Source organism: Diabrotica undecimpunctata, chromosome 8 (genome assembly GCF_040954645.1).
Source record: "Diabrotica undecimpunctata isolate CICGRU chromosome 8, icDiaUnde3, whole genome shotgun sequence".
Classification (NCBI taxonomy): Eukaryota; Metazoa; Arthropoda; class Insecta; order Coleoptera; family Chrysomelidae; genus Diabrotica; species Diabrotica undecimpunctata.
In genome coordinates this window covers 29,871,300-29,895,481 of record NC_092810.1, presented here as the reverse complement: position 1 = coordinate 29,895,481, position 24,182 = coordinate 29,871,300, and the positions used below count along the sequence as shown (strand labels likewise).

The 24,182-nt window shown below is 31.7% G+C and overlaps 2 protein-coding genes and 1 non-coding gene across 3 annotated transcripts in view; 1 reads left to right on the top strand and 2 right to left on the bottom strand.

Moving 5' to 3' along the window:
- The window catches only part of LOC140447362 (uncharacterized), a 97,029-nt gene extending 87,405 nt beyond the window's left edge, over positions 1-9,624 (top strand). The window contains exon 8 of the mRNA XM_072539970.1: positions 676-9,624. Within this exon, the coding sequence (XP_072396071.1) occupies positions 676-1,183 (508 nt within the window). The 3' untranslated portion in view covers positions 1,184-9,624. The remainder of the gene's footprint in view (positions 1-675) is intronic.
- A 2,051-nt stretch (positions 9,625-11,675) lies between these two features.
- On the bottom strand, positions 11,676-23,951 carry pths (probable ATP-dependent RNA helicase DDX47). Its single transcript, XM_072539969.1, has 7 exons — positions 23,745-23,951; positions 23,422-23,680; positions 19,432-19,835; positions 17,631-17,854; positions 13,292-13,424; positions 12,449-12,577; positions 11,676-11,871 (listed from the first exon to the last, which is right to left on the bottom strand). The coding sequence occupies exons 1-7, from the start codon at positions 23,850-23,852 to the stop codon at positions 11,737-11,739; spliced, it is 1,392 nt and encodes a 463-aa protein (XP_072396070.1). The 5' UTR covers positions 23,853-23,951; the 3' UTR covers positions 11,676-11,736.
- On the bottom strand, positions 13,486-13,580 carry LOC140449270 (small nucleolar RNA SNORD70). Its single transcript, XR_011951777.1, has one exon. It is a non-coding gene; the product is annotated as a small nucleolar RNA SNORD70 (small nucleolar RNA).
- Positions 23,952-24,182: the final 231 nt, after the last annotated feature.

Here is a 24,182-nt window from a genome sequence, read left to right as displayed (position 1 = left end):
TCTGAGCTATTATATCCCCACCTTTATTACACATTACATTAGGATAAGCACTAGACCCACGTGTAGCACTAACATGCCTCCGAAAAGAGCGGCGATTACTAGAAAGATTTGCTTGAATACTCTCTAAACAGTTCTTGTAACACACTGCTTATAATGAGTTACCTCTTTCCCTTAACACCGAAAATTCCTCATGAGTTGCCTGATGCTTTAAAATTACTGTGAGCTATTTTTTTCTGTATGACAAGCTCAATTAATTCTCGCTAAAACCAAACTGGAAAGTTCAATGATTTAAACAGTTTGATAGGAACAAACATATTAATGGCATCATATAAAATATGGTAAAAATTTTCTATGCAGCAATTTATATCTGATTCATATAATACCTTGTTCCAAGGAATTGAGGCTAAATATTCATTTAAAACTTGATAATTACATTCTTTTAAAATCATTATAGAAGACATCATATTTAAGAAACAAATTTAAATTAGCTGGTTATTTATTGCTCTTTTATTTTATATTAGCTAAGCAATAATAAATATGTTATCCTAAATGCTTATCAGGAGAAAATATGTGTCCTTGATAATTTGGATATTGTCTTATTTGTATAGTGTTTTCACTAAAAACATATTGCCCTATTTTTTAGATGTTTATAATATATTTTTTTGTTTGTTTTAGAAACAATTCAGGAAGTCTCTCCCAACTCAACAGTTATACTCCTGATTCCTTAGAAGCTGATATAAACAAAATTGCGGCGTTCCATCTACAATCTGGGATGGAGAAACCCGTATATATACCCAAATACTACAAATTTATCGATAAGAAGTTCGTTGATCAACCTTCATCTATAAAAGAGGATGTAAATAGTTCACCTTTGCCTCCGCCAGAGGAAGAAGATGACAATATAGAAAATCCTATTTATATACCTAAATATTACAAGTACATTGATAAAAAGTACAGCTCCAACCTTAAAGACAATGAGAACAATGACAAAATCAACAACAACTGCCCACAGATACCTGAAAATACTACAGACTTTTTAATAGATAATGAAATCTATGCAGAACCTAGGTCGCTTCCACACTTTCAATTGGAGAGTAATAAACACGTGGATTATGATCAAGATGACGAAGTTTTTATAGATTCGTTAGAAGTTTGTAAAAACGAGGTTTCTACAGAGTTCTAACAGGTTTACTCAACATTTAAAAGGACAACCCAAACTGTGTTCACTTTTACAGTACGAATTAATTGTTAATTGATGTTATACGCATTTGGAAACTAACGAAATATTATATTTGATACTAATTTGATTCATAAACCTGACACTTCAGTTTTAAACTTTGAATCTTACAAACACTTTTGGTATTATCCAATATGTTGCTTTTGACTTTAACAATGCAACCAGATAGGTTAAGTCTTGGTGAAAACTGGCAATTTCGCACCAATTATTATACCCATACAGAGACAGTGAAATGACATAAACAGAGGACGGAACTTCATTGATGCACTAACATATCTTCATTTTCAAGTTTATATTGTTTGTAAACATAATGGAATAATTCGCTGATACTTTTATAAACTTGGACAAAACTACTATATTTGTGTTGGTAAAAATTAACACCTCTTAAAGTCCTCCGTAACTAATTTTGAAATAATAAGGGAAAGAGGGGGAATGGTGCGCACTTAAGCAGAAATCGCATCTGTTGTAAATTCTTTAAATCCGTCTCAACGGTCAGTACGTTACAATAATCTCTAATTATTCTACTTTGAATATTTAAAATAAGTTTTGCAAAAGCATAATATTAAAAAAAGAAAAGAAGGCCTTTGCGCATAATTCCCCATTCCATGAGGATAATCATGCGCACAGATTGGGAAAAGGTGCGCACTAAATTAATGTTAGAAAAAAACATTAATTTAAAATCAATTTAATAAAAACTCTTATGTCAAAAGTATAATAATGTTATGGGGAAATACTAATTGTATATTATACTTAAATATAATAATTTTAACGTAAACAAAAGTCGTATTTAGAATTTTCGGGGGTATCTACATCTGTACATTCGGCGTGATTCTACGAGGCACATAATACACATATATACCATAATTCGGTGTTTTTCCTCTTTCCCCATAAATAAAACATGTCTCGTTGGATGCAGCTGGTTTTCTGACATCTGACAAATCACTGTCTGTTACATCAGGCGGCTCAGGTGTTAGTGTTGTTCCTCTTTTCTCTTGAGATTCTAATCTCTTAATCATTTTTTTTTCCTGAGCTTCCTCCAATTTTATCTACATCTAGTCTTTGGACTAAAGAAAGTCAAGTCCAAAGGTTGCAAATAATCTGAGGTGTATGGTGAAAGTGACACCATAGGAAATTGCAAAAATTATATGCATCACAGAAATATGGTTGGATTGGTTATCCAACACTAAAAGAATGGGATCAGTTGCTGTGGACTTTCCATGTTTTAAAAAATGGCACAGCCACTCATTAAAAATTTCTGTATTGATTTATCAGTTTTTGGAACATTTGTATAAAGCACATTTTTTTAAGTGCAAGAGGATATATCAACATGGGAGGAATATCCTTTAGCACTCATGCAGAAAACGGTTGTGATAGTTCTTCCACGTTCGGCAGATATAGCAGATCCTACCTTTTTAGTTCCTTTAGGTTTATAAACCTTTGGATATTTTTTTGGACTGTAGTAATGCCAGTTTGGTCTATACTAAAAATTCTGTTTGGCGCAAACTTAACCTTGTCCAGGAGTATTTTGAAATTAGAATAAAATAGTGTTGTTGACTCTTTATTGAATGCAGCAGTTCAAACTTGTTCCTGCTGGTTGTCTTGATGTTAAATTAGGATTCTTTTTATAAACCCATAAAGCCTATGTTTGCCAGCTAATCTCTTCTCTTTATTAAAATTATTTGGGATATTATTTTCTTCAGCAGACCTGAATACCAATCGTCTATGCCTTTACATGTTAAGCCATAGAATAATTTATCAAGCGTTAACACATACTCTAAATTATTTTCCTATTTCATCTGGAAATACAATTGTGCGACCTAAACGGGGTGGTGGCATGTGCAAACCTGTTAATCTTTTTCTTAAAGTTGATTCGAGAATGTTGAAAGCTTTTCCCGTTTCCCTTACTTTTTGTCGTTAGTTCTGACTGCATACAGAGCATTTTGTAAATCTTCGTTTGTATATGTAAGAATCGTAGATTTTCTAGTGTAGTTCCGTAGCATCTGAAATTTAAAATGGCAATTTTAATATTTACCATTTCATTATTTGTGGGGAATTCTTGCACACTCCTGCAAAATATTACCCCTTTACGTCTTAAATAGCAAACGTCATCAGAAACAAAAACTACTGAGTTATATAAACCAACAGATGCACCAAAGCAATTGAATAAAGCCTGCCTACTTACCGTCTTAATTTTTGGAGCAGAAAAACTAGAAAAATTCTTGCAATTTTTAATAATCGGATTTGTCCACGTGCAACAGTCGACTGAAGATAATGGCGTCAACCGTTCACAATATCGGCAGAAAGATGTAGGACTGGTTGAGTTCGTAAACGGGTTTCTGGTATGTTTTCTTGATCGAGTTCACTTGGTACTTGTGATCAAAATGCACCTATTAAAATAAAATTATCTTGTTCATCTTTTAATATGGTGTTATAAAATCTCTTGTAAAGAAAAAACATCATTTGAATTCCATTTTCTATATTGCAATTTGTTTGAATTGTGTCCATATCTGGGTATTACTTGTAATCCTGGGGAGAGTAACTGCAACAAAAAAACCGTAAGAATAATACAGCTCATACATGTTTCATGGAGCTGGTACGACTCTGTCTCTTTTTAAGGTTAGGTTTAAAGTATACTTATTTGCTAAGAGTTTTTCCATTTTCGGGGCATACTTTACTTCGCATTTTGTTACTTCTTTCCTGCGCATGCCATGAATTCGAAATAAATAATTGACTGTCCATTCACTTTAATTTTAACAGAAGATTGAATAAAACGTTTCATTTAGATACAAAATTGAGCACTCTAGCAAAGAAATGGTTAAATGGGAGTAGATGCACAAACTCGTAAACTTGTTCGCGGACAATTCTTATTCTCTGGTAGGTTGAGATTGGCATAACGCGTTTGATCAAAATCTACGTTTGGAATTAGGTACCTACTTGATTTCAGAATAAATTGACATCTCAACATATTTTAGTACAAAATTAGAGAACTTCAAGTATTCACCCCTAAGATTCGCCCTGTTAAGGATGAGTGGCATAATCCTGTTTCCATTAGAAGAAAATTGAACGTACAGTGTATAAATGAATGGACACAAAATAGAAAAAAGAATGAAATAACCACATAAGCAGAATGGAGGAGAGCAGTGTCGTCAAAATAGCAAGAGATAAGTCACCAATCGGCAGAAGAAGTATCGGACAACTGCGCAAAAGATGGAGTGACAACCTTTCATAGAGGTATTAATCCGCCAATGAACAAGCAGAATTGCTTATAAAAGAAGAAGAAGGATGAGTAGCGGTGGGTGGAGAGTTATCTACGAGCTATATTAAAGCTAAAAGAACCTTAAATGTCAAACATCATATTCGGAAAATGTGAACACTGTTGTTGCGTTCTTTTAGCTTTAAGGTAGTTCGTAGATAACTCACCATGCACCGACACTTATCCTTAACAGGACGAATTTCAAATAAAATACATCGTTCCTAGTAGACATCGAGTTAGAATCTATGGAGAAGCTATGAGCATATTAACGTGTGTATTAAAAACGGCGTAGGTAGGCGTTGCTAACGATGATACCAATATGGCGGTGGGATCATGGCCGGACTCAATAATATTAAAACTACTATAAAAATATGACTAGTTATTCAGAAGATTTAATCATAATCTAAAAAAGTGCAATACATTTTTAATAAACTATTGATTTATTTATCCCGCGGTAAACACTAAAAACACGATATATTTACAGTTATTACGATACACATTATTTACGATACATAATAGTTATTTAACCAACAAGTGTATTAATAAGGGCGATTAACAATTGAGATATTTTAACGCGGTCGCTTCGCTCACGCGTTAATATTCGAGATTGTTAATCGCCATTTTAATTCACGAGTTCGTTACAAAACTTTTCCGTCGACCGTACTTTTCAGAAATAAAGATATCTTAGTTTAAATATTTATTTACTTAACGATAAACAACAATTTTTTCAGCTTTCATTGACTTTATTCAAAGTTTCCTTAGTGGTAGTTTTATTATAGTAAACATTTATATTCGAAATGGTACAAAATGATTATCTGCTGTATAGCATTTTGACAAATTTATATTTAAGTCTTCTTGGACCTCTGTAAATTCTGTGATATAAGTTAAATTCTGGTGGAGTTAAATTAAACTCTTCGTCAATATCCATCCTTTTATTTTTCAAATACACAGAATTTTAAACAATAAAGTAAATAATGACATACAATGACAGATAGTACTAACAGCGGCTACTTCATTTTAAATTAATTTTTTAGTGGGAATATAAATAGGTATATGGTTGGTTGCCTACACCACAGGTCACTGCCAATCACAGAGCGTTTAATTAATTTATGCAAGCAATGTATGTTGTGTTGCCTATAATGAAATCGTTCATTAATAGAAAATCATTCATTAATAGGGGTCATTAATCAATGATTTTGAGGGTGTTAAAATTAATCATAAATAGACGGTCGACGAAAAAGATAAATTAATACAGTCAAATACTATTAATTTATTCTCTGAAGTACGACCCATTACTTTGTTTACTTATTTGTATACTAACCTGTAAAACGTTATTCCTGAAGATTTTTTATTAACATTGCTTCTGCTACTGCAACTACGTTGAGAACAAGAAACCATTATTATGCACTATCACAATATATTATTACAAACATATACGATCTGTCAAAAGTGTCAAAAAAATCTTAACAATATGGCCGAAGTGAGGTCGTTTTAGTCACGTGATATCCTCTCCATAGATTCTAACTCGATGCTAGTAGACTAAACATACTGTTACGTTTTTCTGTGGATTCAAGGATTAAGTGAAGTAAGAATAACACGTAATTAAACTAATTTTATTGAAACACTCAAATACAAAACAACTAATTCACTATACAAATAACAAAATTTCTCGTATATCACTTTACAAGCTAAACAATTCGCTAATCACATGTAAATTTTCCCCAAAGGAACGCCGTAGCTGTTTTTATACACGAACAGATGTTCTAGATATTGCCAGCGAAGTCATGAACGTCGAGTCTGCCCTTTTAACACGAAATTCCAGGAAAATATCGTGAATAAACCATTAATAGACGCCAGGTAGAATTTTCAAGGTATTACAGGACCGCAATTACAGTCGCATAACAATATGAACGTCAAAGATATTTCAAAATTTTCTAGAATTGGACTTAGGTATGGGATTTGATTTTTACCAACTCATTTATAAACGAAAACCTATTTCTTTAATGTATTTTATGTGTTTTTAAAGCAGCGTGTTGTATACCAATTAAGTTTTTAATTGCTGCTTGTACTTCTCTCATATTGAACGATACTTAAAGTATACTAAGAGTTCTTGCCGCATTTTATCTACATCACCTTTAAAAAGATAATTTTACTATTTTGCTCACATTTCAAAGCAGTGTAGGTACTTGCATTTTAGTTACCAAAGTACTTTAATTAATCCTACGAATATGGTATCAACGTAAAGAAATCCAAGTAAGCATAATACAAGTTATTTATTAGTAAGTAGGTATAAGCAAAAAATTGCTCGGTTTTTATTCTTGAAAATGGTCACATATTTTACGAACTTCCATTGAAACATCAACCAAAAGACGAGTTGAATTTGTCTGTCTGTAGTTTCAGTTTCTTATCACTAATATATTTTTATGTTTCAACAATTTTTTTTCTTTAATATTGGACCTTGTAAATGTAGAAACAATTCTGAGATTTTACCCTACTGCGTAAAAGAAAGAATAGGAAAGTATTCGAAAGACGAAAAATGTACAATGCGAGTAGCTCTCTGCTCTATAGTCGGTTGTAATTTATGTTTTCTTCTTAATACCCTTGTTTAAGATCTTTCGATTTGTTCGTACCTTCCTTGCAATGATGTCGTCTTTGTATCGCCATTTTGTTAAAGTTTGCACCCTAGTATACCCTTATGTCTTTTTTTTTATATTTCTTATTGCAAATTACACATTTTAGACATCATTTGGCTTTGTTGATAAGGCTTTTTAAATATTTCTAGGATCTTGACCACAGATGGCGCTGATTAGTCCGTTCATCACTATTATTAGCTCGATAACCTTTCTGGGTCTGGGATCTACTCTTTGCTTTGCTTTACCAGTTGGTAATTTTTACGGTTTTCAGATCCTGTTTTACTTGTTCCGTATATCTGAGTTTGGATATTTCTTTCTGGATCTGGAACTTGGATCTGCAAGTTGGGTTTGGCATGTTATGATGTCAGATTCTTATCTATATCTACAAGCTTTTTATGTCGACCTTATTAAATGCCTTTTCAAAGTCTAAAAAACATAAGTACAGGTCCTGAGGAATGTTCATGCACCTTGGATAAGCACGTTTAAGCCGAACGAAGCATCTCTTGTGGCCATACCATTCCTAAAGCCAAATTTTGTGTCACCAATTTCGTATTTAAGAGTTTTAACAATAATGCTGTGCATTACTTTCAAAAACGTTTTAAGTCTGTGACTCATTAAAGCTATTGTTCTGTTATCTGAACAGGTTGTTGCACTTGAATTTTTGGGAATTGCAGCGATTGCCTTGGGATGGTGGTAGTCTGATATATTAGATTAAACAGTTTAACCATTACACCAATAACATCTTCATAAATGAGTTTTGATAATTTGATGGGCACATCATCTGGTCCAGTAGCTTTGCCATCTTTTGTGTTTTTGATGACATAGATGACTTTTTCCTATAATATTGGTGGTCGTTATGCTCTGTGTTTTCTAATAACAGTTCTTCTCCTTAATCATTAAATAGTTGTTGGATGTAATTGGTCCAGTGGCACAATCTCTCCTTCACATCGGTAATAATACTCCTTTTATTATCTTTAAGTAAATTTGTTCTTATGTTATTTCTAGATCCAGTCATTTCTTTGATTTTTTGTGTAAATTAGAGTTGTCGTACTTTTTACCCAGATCTTCTATTTTCTTGCATCTGTCGGAAAACCACCTGTCTTTTGCCTTTGGAATTTTCTTTTTGACGTTTTCCTGAATTTCTTTATATTTATTCAGGTCATTTGTTTTATGTTTCTTTCGTTCTTCCATAAGTTCAAGCATTTTTACCGTTATCTAAGGTTTTCTTTTTCCCCCCAAGTGGTTTATTTCTTATGTCTTTATTTCTTTTCCAACTAACACAAGGTATATTGATTTTTTTCCATTTATGGTCAATAAATTAGAGTTTCCGCAATATATCCATACTTTTCTTGGAGCAAGGGCTCTTTACAGTCTTTGGTTTCACTCCCATCAACAAAACAACCGGGTTGTGATCGGAGGATATGACCGCTCCTGGATAAGTTTTGGATGATAGATATTATAGAATTTCTGTATCTTCTATTGACGATAATATAATCTATTTGATTTTTGACTATTTTGTTGTTATTGCCAACTGGTGATCTCCACGTGTATAGTCTATGTTTAAGCAGTTTGAAAAAGGCATTTGCAATTATGAATTCCTAATTGATACAGAAATCAACCAGCCTATCGCCATGTTCATTCCTCTCCCCGAGTCCATATCGACCAACATAATTCTCAACTTAGCCCACTTTAGAGTTTAAATCACCCATTATAATATTTAATGTATTTTTTATTATATACCTAAATTTTATTTATATAATAAAAAATATTATAATGGGTGAAGACTCTTTCCGATGTCATAATCATGTTCAGCGACCTCGAAAATCTCCCTAGTAATGAGTTACATCTTTTACGAAGTACCTTGCGCACTCCGTGTAGTTCAGAGTCTTTTGTCGGTATAATATTCGTGTTCGGCGAGTTCAGAAACCTACTAGTAACAAAACTGGACTCATTTTTATCAATATTCATCATTTTATATTTTTTTAACTTTAAATACACTTTTAAAATTCATTTTTCCAATGCAAAAATACAGTTTTTCATTGCTTTATAGTTACATACGGTCACAAAGTTTGCACAGATTATTATGAATTGAATGTGGTTTTGGGTATTACGTCACAAATCCATCTTTACAGGCACAAATCCGTCTTACTTTAAGGAAAATCGATAGTGAAGTGCTTTATTTCCTCAACTAATACAATGATTGGTCTTTTCAGGATTTTGTATATTTGGTATTTGGTAATATTATCAGATCTTAGATGGTTAATTAGTAATTACCCCAGTATATATTTTATTCACAATATGTATCCTTGGTACCATACTTTTCTAGTACCTTGATACCATATTCTTTTGAAGTCTACAATACCAAAGATATTTAGTATTTTTAGTTTGTGTTTTATATATATCTTTATTATGTATTTAAAGTTTTCAATATACACATAATAAAAAAAGTTGTATGTACTTCTTTTGTACTTTATTTTAATTATACAAATATAGATATTGTAAAAACAATTTGTAATTTTTTTCTACAATTTTCGCCATTTTAGCATCTAATGACAAATATTTCAATAGTTAAATATTTGAATCTAAACTTGCTACACATATTTCCATGTTCTGATGGCTTTTAATGTTCAGTTTTGGAATGTTTTATAGCAGAAATAAAATAAACTTACAGTAAACATATAAAAATTTGGCTTCTTGAAACACATACATAATGTTGCATAGTATAAAGATAAGTCAAGAATGAGTAAATATGGCTGCATTGTTACATTTTTCTGTTGAATCATAAACGCTGAAGAAAAATGATGTGTATATCCGAGGGTGTTTACCTGTTTAGGAATTTGCTATATTTAATATCTTCCAGATCCAGATTACTAACCCAACCCTACAATATCCGAATTTAGGCCTGCAACATCACTCTCTGACTTAGGCAGCCCACTCAAGAGTGATGCAAGCACGTACTTGAGTCTGCCTCTGGTCACTTAATGTTATACAACTCACAATAATATATAGTAACCAGACATCCTAACTATACATATAATAAACATATGCAACGTCATGTACAGCTACGATCACTGAATAGTTTACACTTTAATTTTTACATTGTAATAGTGTAAAATCGATGTAATAGTGTTGTAATATCACAGTGCTTGTCAAACATTTCGTGCATATTGAATAATAAAATAAAAAGCTATTACACGCGTTCAAAATGCCTAGAATGCATTTAATTCACGCGCAACTAACAAGAGCAATTGCCAAACTCGAAGAACAGAAAAACTTATTTCTATAATTTCCATTTTGTTACATTTTGTAAAGTAGATTTATTTTATTTTGGTTTTTTAATTTTAATCAACCTATTCTGTCAGAGTCCGCCACTGGTAACGTCACTTTGACGTAAAATTTGCTTTTAAACGAGGTAAAACAAAAATATCGACTACTAGATATGTAAGAGTGTAAACTATTCAATGACCGCAGCTGTACATCACATTACCAGCTTGGGTATGAGAAGGCTCAGTAACAGCAAATAATAATACTCATATGCGTCTATATTCTTTGGTAACAGCATTTGTGGAAGGATCAGGTAACACATGATAATTGTGTCTGTTTGTAATGCATACAACCTAGACCCTTGAAGGTAGGATCTTACATAGTGATTACATTTTATTATGCCAGTTTTGTATTACCAAATCACCTCCCAGCTAAAAGGGCTTCATCAGCCGTTTTATTATAATAAATTTCAACCATTTCTTTGTTTCCTAACAATTTCTACTATTCTAGATTCTAACATTTCTGCTCTATGTACGATACTTCTTAGAATTCTGAGCAAGATTCTCCGCAGAGTTTGATATGTAGTTTATTATCGATTGTAGACCGCTCGTGTGTTGTTACCAGGCGAAATTACCAAAATGTGCAAAAAAAACATTTAAAATATTTAAGTCATACTGTTGGCATATATTTATAAGCCTTTCGCCATTATTGTTCACAGTTTCTTCTCCGTAGATTACTACCAATTTCCATAAGCCTGTTTCCTACTCTCTCTCTCTTTCCCCCCTCTTTCTTTCTCTCTCTCTCTCCAATGGCGCTACAGCCCAAATCGAGCCCTGGCCTCCTCCAAACTATGCCTCCAACCTTGCTGGTCCTGCGCCGATCTTCTCCAGGTTCTCACGTCTAGCAAATTTTGCGCTTCCGCTGCCCCGTGAACTTTTCCGTGGCCTTCCTTTTGGTCTTGCGCTCTGCTTTAAATTTTTCAACCGGGACTTTCGTCGTCGTCCCAGTCGTTTCTTCCACTTTCCCTTGTATAACCAATCGCATCAACTCAAATTTTCCATTTTTTAGTATGTGACCAAAATAGTTAATTTTTTTTTTCATATGAAGGACTATTAGAACTTTCTTGAAATTACAACCGTGTATAAAGTAAGATTCTTTCTACTCTCATGTAACTTTATTCTGTGTATGTGTGATCTATCACCGTTTCATTTAAATGGCAATATTTCGAATATTCAATCAGTAATTTTAAATTTATCCTGCTCTAGTACATCCAATAAAACAAAATATGTGCATTTTTTAAACATTTTATTAAAAAATATATGTACATAAATATTCACTACATACTAAATTTACTTCTTTCTTCCAGTTTTCTTTTGTTTGCCTCCTTTTAACCTCTTCCTCACGCCCGTCGCTTCTTCTGTGTCATCATCATCGCCTCCCTTCTTCCTCTTGCCGCCCTTCTTGTCAGTTAAATCTTTCATTTCCTGAAAAAGAATCAATGTATTATCGACAAGTTAGAACAAGGTTTCTTTTAACTTTAGAGATAAAAATATTTACGATATTTCATGAGAAACTGGCGTTACGACTGCTTCAGATTGTACTGCAAAAAAGAATATCATATCCCCTATAAAATTTGAAATTAAGAATGAAACTACGAATGTTGATTACAGTATGTTATTGGTTGCATAATTATTAGGGACAGATCATATATTACATTTGAAATGATGAATCGAGAGCTGGGACTGGCTATAGCTGATAGGAAAAAAAAGTCGAGAATAAAGACGTATTTTTAAGTAAATAACTTTGAGAACATTGTTTTTTAGAGAAGAGGCAAAATGTAGAACATTTAAAGTTTCTATTGGTGTAGCCATTGTACAAAAGTTTTTCCAATAACCAAATCAATGACAAATGTAGATAATAGGGGCTAATATCATGAAAATATATGGAAATACTGTATACACCTCATACTGTATACACCTCTACCTCTGCTGAACAATATTTGGCTTGTTCTGTTTATGGTTTTTGTGCATGCTAAAATCATTTTGAAACTCATATACGTACCATTTTGGCAATTCTCTGCGCTTCAGCAACTCTTTCTTGCAGTACCATAACTTCATCTTCTTCGGTTTTATATAATGGTAGTTGCTTGCCTATTAGTTGCTCTATTCGCTGATACAACTCAACATCGTACTGAAATTAAAAATTACACATTAGAAATAATAATAAAAACTGTACGATTTGGTTTTGGACCAAATTTTAGCATTAAGTATACAACCATTTAGGTCTCTAACCTAAAACTTCTTAACTATATGTCCCCAGAGGGAAATAGAGGAAGTGGAAGAACTTGTGATGAAGAGAACTAGCGATAAAAACCACTGAGCGAAATAGCGATAAGCAGAACAAGTGAAAACAAGAGCAAGCAAAATAAATAAAAAGCAAGAAAGAGCGAACAGTAGCGATAAAGAAAAATGCGAGAAAATGAACAATCAAAAAGATAACGAGATAAAGATAAATAACGAGAAAGGGAGAAGTCAGAAGAACAATCGAAAGTGAGAACAAATTAGAAAGATAAAAAGCGGAAACAAGCTAGGGAGAAAGTATGTTAAGAGAGGAAGTGAAAAAGTGAGCACATGAGAAAGATATAATGAAAAAAGCAAGACAAGAGAATAATAAGCTAGAAAGTAATTTTGGTGCAAATTTAATGATTTTCCCACACAAAATGTTAAGGGTATGTATAGTCTAAGTCAAGTGGTTATCGAAAAATGTAAAATATTTTAATGTGAGAAATTTAGATATAAGAAACAATCAAATAAGTAATTTAATAAAGTCTTATATGTTTAATATATTAGGAATAAATAAAAAAAGAAATATTTAAATAAGCACTATTACCATAAATAATCTTACCTGTGTAACAAAAGTCACAGCCCTACCAGATCTTCCAGCACGTGCAGTCCTTCCCACTCTGTGAATATAGTCCTTGCTGTGTGTTGGTATGTCAAAGTTGATAACGACATCTACATGTGGTATATCTAAACCTCTAAAGCAAAGAAAAACTAATTGTAAAACACATTGCGGCACTGTTTGTTTTATTCAGTAATATAATTATTGTCTCAGAGGTAGTGACGAATAATATAACTGTTAATTTCATTATTTAAAATCAACCACAGTGTAATGCATCATAGACAACATAAAACTATTTGCTGTTCGGCAAATTTTATTTTATGTATAAAAATCGGAATGAATTTTGTATATAATGAAGTTAATAGTAAAATTAGAATTAGGGCAAATTAATTATACAGAGATTGAAAACTGCTAATATAAGTGATAGAAATGCCAAATGGGATGGTTTTAAAAGGTCAAGAAATATGGTACATAGTTAATATGTTAAAAGCAAAAAAAGAACAATATTATTTTTATAAAATCGATACAAAAATAACTGTAGACTTATGTGGAAAACACAAAAACACTAATTGACAATAATTGTCAAAAATCCCTTATCACATTGAATTTAAGGTTCAGAATCAGTTATTCAATCTGAGTGACAAAGTTGAAATGGTGCACCAAGGTGAGTATTTCGTCTCTAGTGTTAGCAAATTGTTAAAACTATCGACTCCGAAGAATTATGGACTTATGATAATCAGAATTTGTATTACCCCCGGGCTTCTCCCTAAAACCATCCATCTAGGAGGGTAAAAACGCAAAAAAATTGATTAACCAAGAATCTGTACACAGCAGGAAAAAAATGTAGCTGAGATTGTTTAAACAACAATGTTTATAAGCATTTTTTGTGTAGAATGAACCATTCTCTTAGCGATTTTTGCCATTTTTTATGATTCTCGCGAGATTAATACACTCTATCCCTTTTATTGACTGGCCACTATAAAGTTTCAACTACTAGAGCCTAACCTTTAAAACCTATAACATGAAATTTTAGTTTTGAGGATTGACAACAATTGTGAGTCATTTGAAATATGCTTAAAAACGCTGGATTTAAACTTTCACACAACAAACGATCTAAATCATTTAAAACTTTTTTTCAATTACACTAGTACATTTTTCAAAAGAGCAAAACTTCTGCAATAAACTACACCCAAAACCGTCTTCTTAAATGCATTTCCCGTGACATGTGATCGTTTGTAATGTAAAACATTAAATTCTGCATTTTTTAATCATATTTCAAATGCCTATTTGTTACCACAACTCAAAATTGAAATTTCATGTCATAGGTTTTAAAGATTGATCTTTAACCTTTTCACTTTGGGAACCGGATATACACGTAAAATAATTTCGTGCCCGTACAACGGGAACCGGCTAAATACGCGTACCCTTTTTCGGCATTCGCTGCGGAAACCGTATGAATCAGATACTGCTTATGTATTGTATATTGCCTAGAGAAAAGAGTTAAGCATGTTATATCAAAATTTACAATACATTTAAAAATTTTATGCTTCACTGCGGGAGCCGTACAAATCCGCACCTTTTTACACAGGCACGCACTACAGGGATTTACTTGTAAAATCTTAGGATTCCCGTTAGTCGTATTTATGTACGATAGTTTTTAGCAGCGTATTTTAATTTATTTTCTTTAAGAATTTAATTGTGTGAATTACAGCTACTGATAAACCTATTTGAAAAATAGGAAAAAAAACTGTCGAATTATGAGTTTTAGTAAATACAATAGAATTGTTATCAAATTTCACAGAATGGTTAACAGGTAAGAAATATTCAAATTGAAATAATTTTATTACCTATTGCATTAATTAGCTAATAGTAAAGACGGTTCCAGACAGCTTGTCATATTGTAGGGTATTGTTAAAAGATTTTTATTTACTACCTGGAATTTACGATAGGAAATATTTTAATATTATTCAAGTTGGACGGAAATGAAAGACTTTTGTTGTCAAAACATATTTTTTGGATTAGTTCTATGATATAAAAAATTTATAATACTTGACCATTTGAAAAACCTTTTAGGATAATAATATTTTATGAATATTCAAAGAAGACGGAAACTACAGACTTGATAATGTTAAGATTATTTCTTTTAAGCCACAAATGAATTCTGCATATCTCCTCCGGTTTGCGTGCAGCGTCTATTTCTATTATGATCATAGTGTTGTACACCATTCTGTACTAGGAGTGTATTTTTTTACAAAAATAAGTGGGTGCTTCTTAAATTTAGATTTCTTATACATTCTTGACTAATAAAAGCAATTGCTGAGTGAAATGGCTCATATACGCAAATATCTTAGCGAAAGTGAACTATATGAAATTTTAATGGAAAGTGACAGTGAGAATTAGTGTATTCTTCAAGAATCTGATGCAGAAAGTAATGAATCTGGAGAAGAAAATGATAATGAATAGACTCTACCATCATCAAAACAGGTTAGTGAAAATAGTGCTTTAACTTTGGAATTTACTTCTCTTCAACAAGCTTAGCGTCTTAAATGTGAAAAGATTCCATTATATAAATGGGAAAAGATCTACAACCAATAGTTCATAATTTTAATGACAATACATCAGAGTTTTTGAATGATAATTTAAAAAGTAGTTTAAGTGTTTTAAGTAGTTTCAAAACATTTTTTCTTTGACTTTTATGAAAGCAATTGTTGTTGAAATTAACAATTTTTATAAATACGTTGTGAGACAGTGATATTGAACAAAATTATCGTGTCGCAAATTGGAAAGACACTGATGTGGATGAAGAGTATTGTTTTCTAGCTTTGTCGTTCCTTACATTGTCGTTGTTACGTTTTTGGGATAACAATACCGTTGACAAAGAAGAATCCCTTTTTAAGCTGCGAATCGTTATAGACCATTTAAAGAATGCATTTCGTAGATTTCTGTATCCATTCAGAAACATTTGTTTCGGCGAGAGTTTGATGCTTTATAAGGGAAGGCTAGCATTTAAACAATATATACCCTCTAAAAAGCACATATTTGGAATTATATTCCGCATTTTATGTGACTATGAGACAGGCTACAATTTGGACTTTGTCATTTATACTGGGTCTAATACTGACATTAAAATCTTTGATAAAGACCTAAAAAAAATGGCATAGCCTGTAATGTGCCTCTATGTATTACGCCATGTTTTGAAATAACAAATTTTTAATTTTCCTTTTAATGTAGCCAAAACTTTTATTTATATTTTGCATTTGAATGTTTTGTGTACCATTTGTTTGTAGTTTTTTACCTTGTTGCTACAATTACTAATAATAAATAAAATAATGATAATTTTTCAGTATATTTAATTTTTTTTATTTTTCAAAAATCTAACAGCAACAAATTTATAGTTACTTGTTACTTCTACTAAATTGTAAATACAGTCCTGAATAGACTGTATTGATACACTGCACGAACCGTATTTATACGCCATAGTACTTCATCGACTGACTGCGGCAACTGTGTTGATCAGCACAGGCAAGAAACAGCCGTACCAGAAACCATACTACTTTTATAACTAGCCTAAGTGAAAAGGTTAAAAATGGAAATTTTACTGCAACTGGTCAATGAAAGTGATCAATTTGATTGATCTCACGAGAATCGTAAAAAATGGCAAAAAACGCACCACATTAATTTATTTAACACCTTTAGAAAAACTGAGTTTATAGCCGGCAAATACAAAAACTTCATATGAAAGCTGAACTCTTTGCCTAAAGGCATCTTTATTTTTGTTGATAGGACATTTGGATCAAAAGATACCCAATTTTTACTGTCCAGCTGATACAAATTTTATTGAACATTGATTTCGCGTGCGGAACTGACATACAAAATCGACGGTCGCTTCAAGTGTTGTTTCTAAGAGAACGGTTCATTCTACAAAAAAGTGCTAATAAACATGTTTGTTTAAAATTATCTCAGCTACATTTTTTATTTGAAACATTTTTTTCTACAGTGTACAGATTCTTGGTAAATCGATTTTTTTGCTTTTTTTTCCACTCCCAGGGGGGTTTTAGAGGGAAGCCCAGGGGTAACAGTGGTAAACTTTTTTGCATCTTTTTTGGGGTCTTAAAATTAATATTCTCTAAAAAATTCAGCTTGTCCATATGATTTTTGTGGGTCAACTCTCTTAGGACTTTACTATTCATGAAAATCCACTATTGTTTCATATAAAATAAATTTAAATTATATTTTTTTGGAAAACAACCACTTTACTTTCTTAAAAACACATGTTTCTTCAAAAGTTAAGATACAACAAACTCAAACTTTGTATTTGATATTAAATAAATATTATACATACCTGCTTGCCACATCCGTAGATATCAAAATAGATCGATTTTTTGCCTTAAACTTAGTTAATGCAGCCAATCTTTTATTCTGGGACATTTGGCCATGCAGAGGCACAGCAGTTAATCCTAGATTTCTTAACATTAGTGCTGTTCTTATTGTATTATTACATGTAGAACAGAAAATCATAAAACTGTTACCAGCCAACTCATTCAAAATGTTCACCAAATAGACATCCTAAAAATAAATGTACGATTTTGGTTTATTATTTTACTACAGAATAATATATTTTTGTTTGGTGATATAATGCTTCAGAGGTAGTGACGAAAAAATGTGTACTTTTCATTATGTGTCAATAAAATAATGGATACATCATGAGCAAAATGTGTAATATTTAATATTTCTTTAATCTTTAATTGTTAATAGATTCATAAATTTAAGCAGCCCACAAGAAGGAATCACTTTGTTTTAGTCTATCACATATGATAAAATGTTTTTAAAATTGTATATAAAAAAACTTTCAGTAATTGTATATTTTACTACAAATGGGGGCATACTAAATATTTAAAATGTATTAAATTATAATTTGAAACAAAGGCTTTAGATTAATTTATATTTAAATGGGAATAAGCCACAATTAAAGGTTAAAATACGTTTATTGACGTTTCAATTTCCACTTCGGAAATCGTTCTCAAAATACAAACATTAGTAAATTAAACAAATTTTGTTTTTTGTTACTTAGTGAAAAAATTCTTCTAATAATTTAATTTTATCTGACTCATCTATATTGACAATTCAGACATACCTTATACATTTTAAAGTAGAAGACTTTAAAATGATATTGCCAATATTGTTGAGTTGCGTTCCTGGGACGACTTTACTTATAAGATAGTTCATTCGATTACATGAAATCAACTTTAACTTGAGAATATCCGTCAGAAAAGATCATAACATGTAATTCGTCTTTAAAAAGACAAATACATGCCATGATGAAAGTAAAATTCTCCTGTTAGTGATTCCATAGTAAATTATGAGAGAAAAACCAGTCTCATGCTAAATGAGACCAATTGTGTCGCGAATTCCTCGGCAGAATGTAGTAGGATCTGGTTACCCATATTGAAAGAGGAAGTTATTAAAAGGAAAATACCAGTATTGGTAAGTCAGTAACATATAGAGAATACATCATTTATGTTTTTTAAATAACAAACATATAAAATCGGAATTTGGTGTTTATTGAAGGTAAACTAAATGCACGATCAAATACTTACCATGTCGGGATAGTATTATGAGGTTTTTTTCCTAGTTTTTCCCTCATAATTTACTATGGAATCACTAACAGGAGAATTTTACTGTCATCATGGCATGTATTTGTCTTTTTAAAGATGAATTACATGTTATGATCTTTTCTGACGGATATTCTCAAGTTAAAGTTGATTTCATGTAATCGAATGAACTATCTTATAAGTAAAGTCGTCCCAGGAACGCAACTCAACAATATTGGCAATATCATTTTAAAGTCTTCTACTTTAAAATGTATAAGGTATGTCTGAATTGTCAATATAGATGAGTTAGATAAAATTAAATTATTAGAAGAATTTTTTCACTAAGTAACAAAAAACAAAATTTGTTTAATTTACTAATGTTTGTATTTTGAGAACGATTTCCGAAGTGGAAATTGAAACGTCAATAAACGTATTTTAACTTTTAATTGTGGCTTATTCCCATTTAAATATAAATTAATTTAAAATGCCACAAGAAAATAGCTTCAGAACAATATAAAGGCTTTAGATCTTAGTTATATTCGATATTCCTACCTTAAATTTTACAGGAATGAAAATATAATACTGCTGTAGCTTCTCCACGGTTTGATATTTAGTGGAGACCTCAACTCTAACAGGATCCTGCAGACAGGCCCTCTGTAATTTCTTAACTTTTTGCGTCATAGTAGCTGAAAACAAAAATGTCCTCCTCTCCCTGGGAATTACTTTTAAAATCTTATCCACTTCAACTTCGAAATCCATGTTCAAAATTCTGTCTGCCTCATCCATCACGAGGAATTTTAGAGCTCTGAGACTGAAGCCTTTTGTGTTTTCCAAATGGTCAAGCAGTCTGCCGGGAGTTGCTATTAGAATGTGAGGTTTTTTGGCTAGGATCAGTGCTTGGGACATCATATCCATGCCTCCTACTATTACTGCACATTTTACCCCTATGCTCGAGCCTAAAAAATATGTGTTTTAGGAAATTGTAAAACCCAACATTGTTATTTGAAGTTTAATTGAAATTTCTCAGAGGTAGTGACGAATAGTGTGTAGTAATTTCATATATTATTCAATTACTAAGGTATGCATCATAGGTATCAAGTAATTAACACAGTTAGGCCATAGGCCCTTGAGATATAAAAAATGGAGTAACAAAATGTATACCATATTAAGTTATTACTATTAAAATCAGAAAGAAAGGCACAGCAGAATGTAGACTGTTATACAACAAAAGAGAAAAGGAAAAGTGTATGAAAACACAATACAGAAACTTGGAAATTATTTTTGAAAGAGGACAAAAATCTTAAAAATTTTGAGAAGAAATCTAGCAGAATACTAGACATAGAAGGGATGGTAACATCAGATAAAGAAAAAATAATACAATTGGTAAAAAATATGTATAAGTTCTATCCAGAAAACATGTCACACAGAAACAAATATTTCGATAGTTTGCAATTACTTAGGTCTATCAAGAAGATATATAGAAAATTAGGTCATCAAATATCAAACGAAAATTGTGCATTTTCAGAGGAGATCCCTGTAACATGGTCGTTTTTGGATTTGCTGAATTTTGACGTGACAACGTCTTAAATTAGGTTGTGGCTCGGAGTCATTTAAGAAAAAGTGTAACGCCCGCTCACGTCTGTTACAGTGAGTCGCCGAACGAGAGAGAGGCCCGCCGGACCGGCGAATGCCTTGCGTCTCTCTCCCACTCAAACATGATCGGTCCGCTGCGCGCGGCACTAGAGAATTAGGCGCGTTGAATCGCTAAAGTTGAAAATCGTTGAAAGTATCGTCAGCTGTGTCTGTAGTGAAAATGTGGAGTGCTTAGATTAGTGTTGGAGAAAAAGTAACTATTCGTTACAAAGTATTCGTTACTTTAGAGTAACCGAAGTAACGAATACATATCCTCAAACCAAATCGTTACTTTGATTACTTTATGTACCGATTACCGACTTACTACCGATACCGAAATAACGTATGAATAACGAGTAGGATATACGAGTAACGAGTACGGCTGAAGCGTCTACCCTGCTTCGAATTATTTCGTAGGTACAATACCGACTCCGACTACTACCGACCGATGTACAGTACCGATACCGATATGCCGATACGCAGACATAGAGACATATGAATAACAAGAGTATATAGGTATTTTACGAAGATAGGAATACCGCTGGAGCAGGGTCTAATATTCAAATGTTTTGTTGTGATATTGGATGTGATTATGAACAAATGGAAAAGGAATATATGCGTATAATGAAAAATATTTATTTTATTTATTTAAAAATTGAGTTATTTACTTTATACTTTATATATGTTTTACGTGTAAAAGATTAATTGTAAAAAAATAACCTGGTATTGTAATTTCTTTAAAGCAGATCTTACACGCCCCAAGCTATATAGTTTTGTTTTTAAAAGATATTTTCCAATTTCCAGATGTTAAAGTTGATAAATAATAAATCAGATATATTTTTTATGCCTTAAAACGTATTTTTTAAGAATTAATTGTGGGCCTAGAGTCTTCCTATTGTATGCCTAGTCGGTTTACCATAACAAATTCCTTCCTACCACAAAAATATGAACAAAAAAGGGAAAAATTAAAAGCGTTACTGACGAAAACCAATGCCATTAATCTTACAACTGGCTCCTGGACTGCTCAACATTCCCATACTAGCTACATAGGTTACACCGCCCATTTTATTACTGATGAATGGATTTTATATTCATGTCTACTTAGGATTCATCAGTATGATGAAAGTCATACTGCTGAACATTTAAAAGAAGAATTGACTAATGTTGTTAATGAGTGGGAAATTTTTAACAAAGTATTTGCTGTCACCTAGCTGTAAAATTGGCCTATAATGATATTGACATGAAAGAATCCCATTCACAGGTCGAAGAAGAGGAAAATTTAATATGGGAAGATTTTGACAAATTTGTTCAAACACCCAAACAGGCGGATTCAAAAGTCAACGTTATTTTATAAGTAAAATCGTATTTAAACGAAAACTTAATATTCAGAAAAGAGAATCCTCTCGACTGGTGGAAATCTAGAGTTTCATTATACCCCTATCTCTCAGAATTGGCTAATAAATATTTATGTATAATGTCTACCTCCGTTCCATCAGAACGAGTGTTTTCTAAATCCGGGATATTAATATCTGAACGAAGGAATCGGTTGAAACGAAAAAATGTGGAAATGATTATGTTTTTACATTGCAATCAACACTTATAGTAGTTTTAAATAACATGTTGTACAGAATGTATTTGTATTGCTTTTTTGCAGTTTTGTATTTATTTATTTATTATTTTTTTTATTGTTTGAGTTGATATATTTCTTTATTAAATTTTTTATATTGAGCTGACATTTATTATTTAAATTTAAATAAAATTTTATTCTGTCTGAATAATCCAATTTCAAAAATGTGCCACATAAATATGAAGTTTTAAATAGCTCCTATTAAATATGATTACCCGAAGTAATCAGAGTAATCAAAGTAACGAATACTTTATATGATTACTCGATACAAAAGTAACGATTTGTAACGAGTACTCAAAAGTAACGAAATTCTCCGTCACTAGCTTAGATTCGTCATTTACAACAACTACAACAATAAAGGTAAATAATTGTACACTAATATTTCATTATCGTAAACTATGATTGATTGATTAATTGTTAGATTGACACAAAAGTTGAGAAACTGAGTTTATAGGTTATGTCATACTATTGACAAATGTTGATAGTGTTAAGTAAATTATTAGTTTAAATCACTCTGCAATCAATCGTAATTCAGTTGATTGAGAAGAAAGAGCGCGTATTGCTAGTCAAACATTTAAAATAACAAATTATATCTTCTAACCTGTCAAAACAGGGCGACCAAACAAACGAACTAAACCGACCAATCACCACGCGCGGAGTTAGAATTTAACTGTGTTTAGCGAGAATTTCAAATTCCAATTTTAGTAAATGTTTTAATTTTCAACTTTATCATTTACATTTACAAATTTTAATTAATTTCAAATTTATTTAGCAAAAATTTATTATTATATATACTTGGTAGACACAATTGGAAATAGTAATTTTTTATAACTGAAAAAAATAAATATATAAAATACTGGTAGCAAACAATAACTTCAATGATCGATATCTCCGCAACTAATTGATATATCGAAAAAATTTTCAAATAAATTTTGTAGAAAATAATAAGATCAATAATATAATATAAAATAAATAATATATAAAATAATATATAAAAATATAATATATAAAATATAAATAATATATAAAATAATAATATAATAATATATAAAATAATATATAAAAAAGACGTTGTCACGTAAAATCTTCGCCCGTAAAACCGACTTTACAGGCAACCGATTTTTTGTAATAAATTTTAAGCAGAGGTTACATTTAATTTGTTTGAATTTTGTACATCAATACAGAGCATCAGGAAAAGAAGTTAGTTAAAATTAACTTAATTAAGTAAATAAAAAATTCCTCATTACATTTATATTATATTTAAATTATCTATCTATTCATACCTAAGGCTTCAAACTGTTCAGATATTTGAAATGCTAATTCTCTGGTAGGTGTTAAAATCAGTGCAAAATATCTCTGTGGATTCTCCAAAAGCGCCTGAAGTATGGGTAAAGCAAATGCAGCCGTTTTGCCCGAGCCCGTCTCGGCTAATCCAATAATATCTTTTCCTTGCAACGCCACAGGTATCGCCTCCTTTTGTATATTCGATGGTTCTTTCCATTTTAACTGTTCACATGCTTTACAAAGCGCATCTACAAGACCCTAAATTAAATTTATGTATAGTAAGAATGTGTAACTCCGTCTGGAGGCCACGTGCAAAACTTACCAAATCTTTCCAAGTCACTTGGGCCTGCTCAGACTGTTCTATAACTTCTTTAGTAACGCCCTCGCTTTCATTGTCGTTTTCTGGACTTGATGAATCGCTATCTGACATTATTTTTTAATATATAAAATATAATATTAATTTGTAACACCACGTGCTATCACAAGTCACGGCATGTGCAATCTAAAATTAAAATCTAAAAACTAAAATGTAATGTATTATATATGGCATATGACAAATGACATGCTAAAAGCCCATTGTCAGTCAGTGTCGCCCAGCCCTAACTTCTAGAAGGGAAATAAGGAGAATTATACGGTAAAGGTAAATATAGCTAGCCAGTTACCTGCTGAGTTCTTCGTCCACAGGAGACTATACTTTTAATAAATATTCTATGGTGTTTAAAAAGGAGTAATATTTCTCATCATTTTATTCTTTTAAATA

What these genes read in the sequence shown, in the direction of transcription:
- pths (XM_072539969.1), bottom strand. Translation starts at nt 23,852, where the DNA reads ATGTCAGATAGCGATTCATCAAGTCCAGAAAACGACAATGAAAGCGAG. An exon ending in AAGTGACTTGGAAAGATTTG is followed by an intron (nt 23,681 to 23,744) that starts GTAAGTTTTGCA and finishes AATTTAATTTAG; the next exon opens with GGTCTTGTAGATGCGCTTTG. An exon ending in TCTACGGATGTGGCAAGCAG is followed by an intron (nt 13,425 to 17,630) that starts GTATGTATAATA and finishes TCTTTGCTTTAG; the next exon opens with AGGTTTAGATATACCACATG.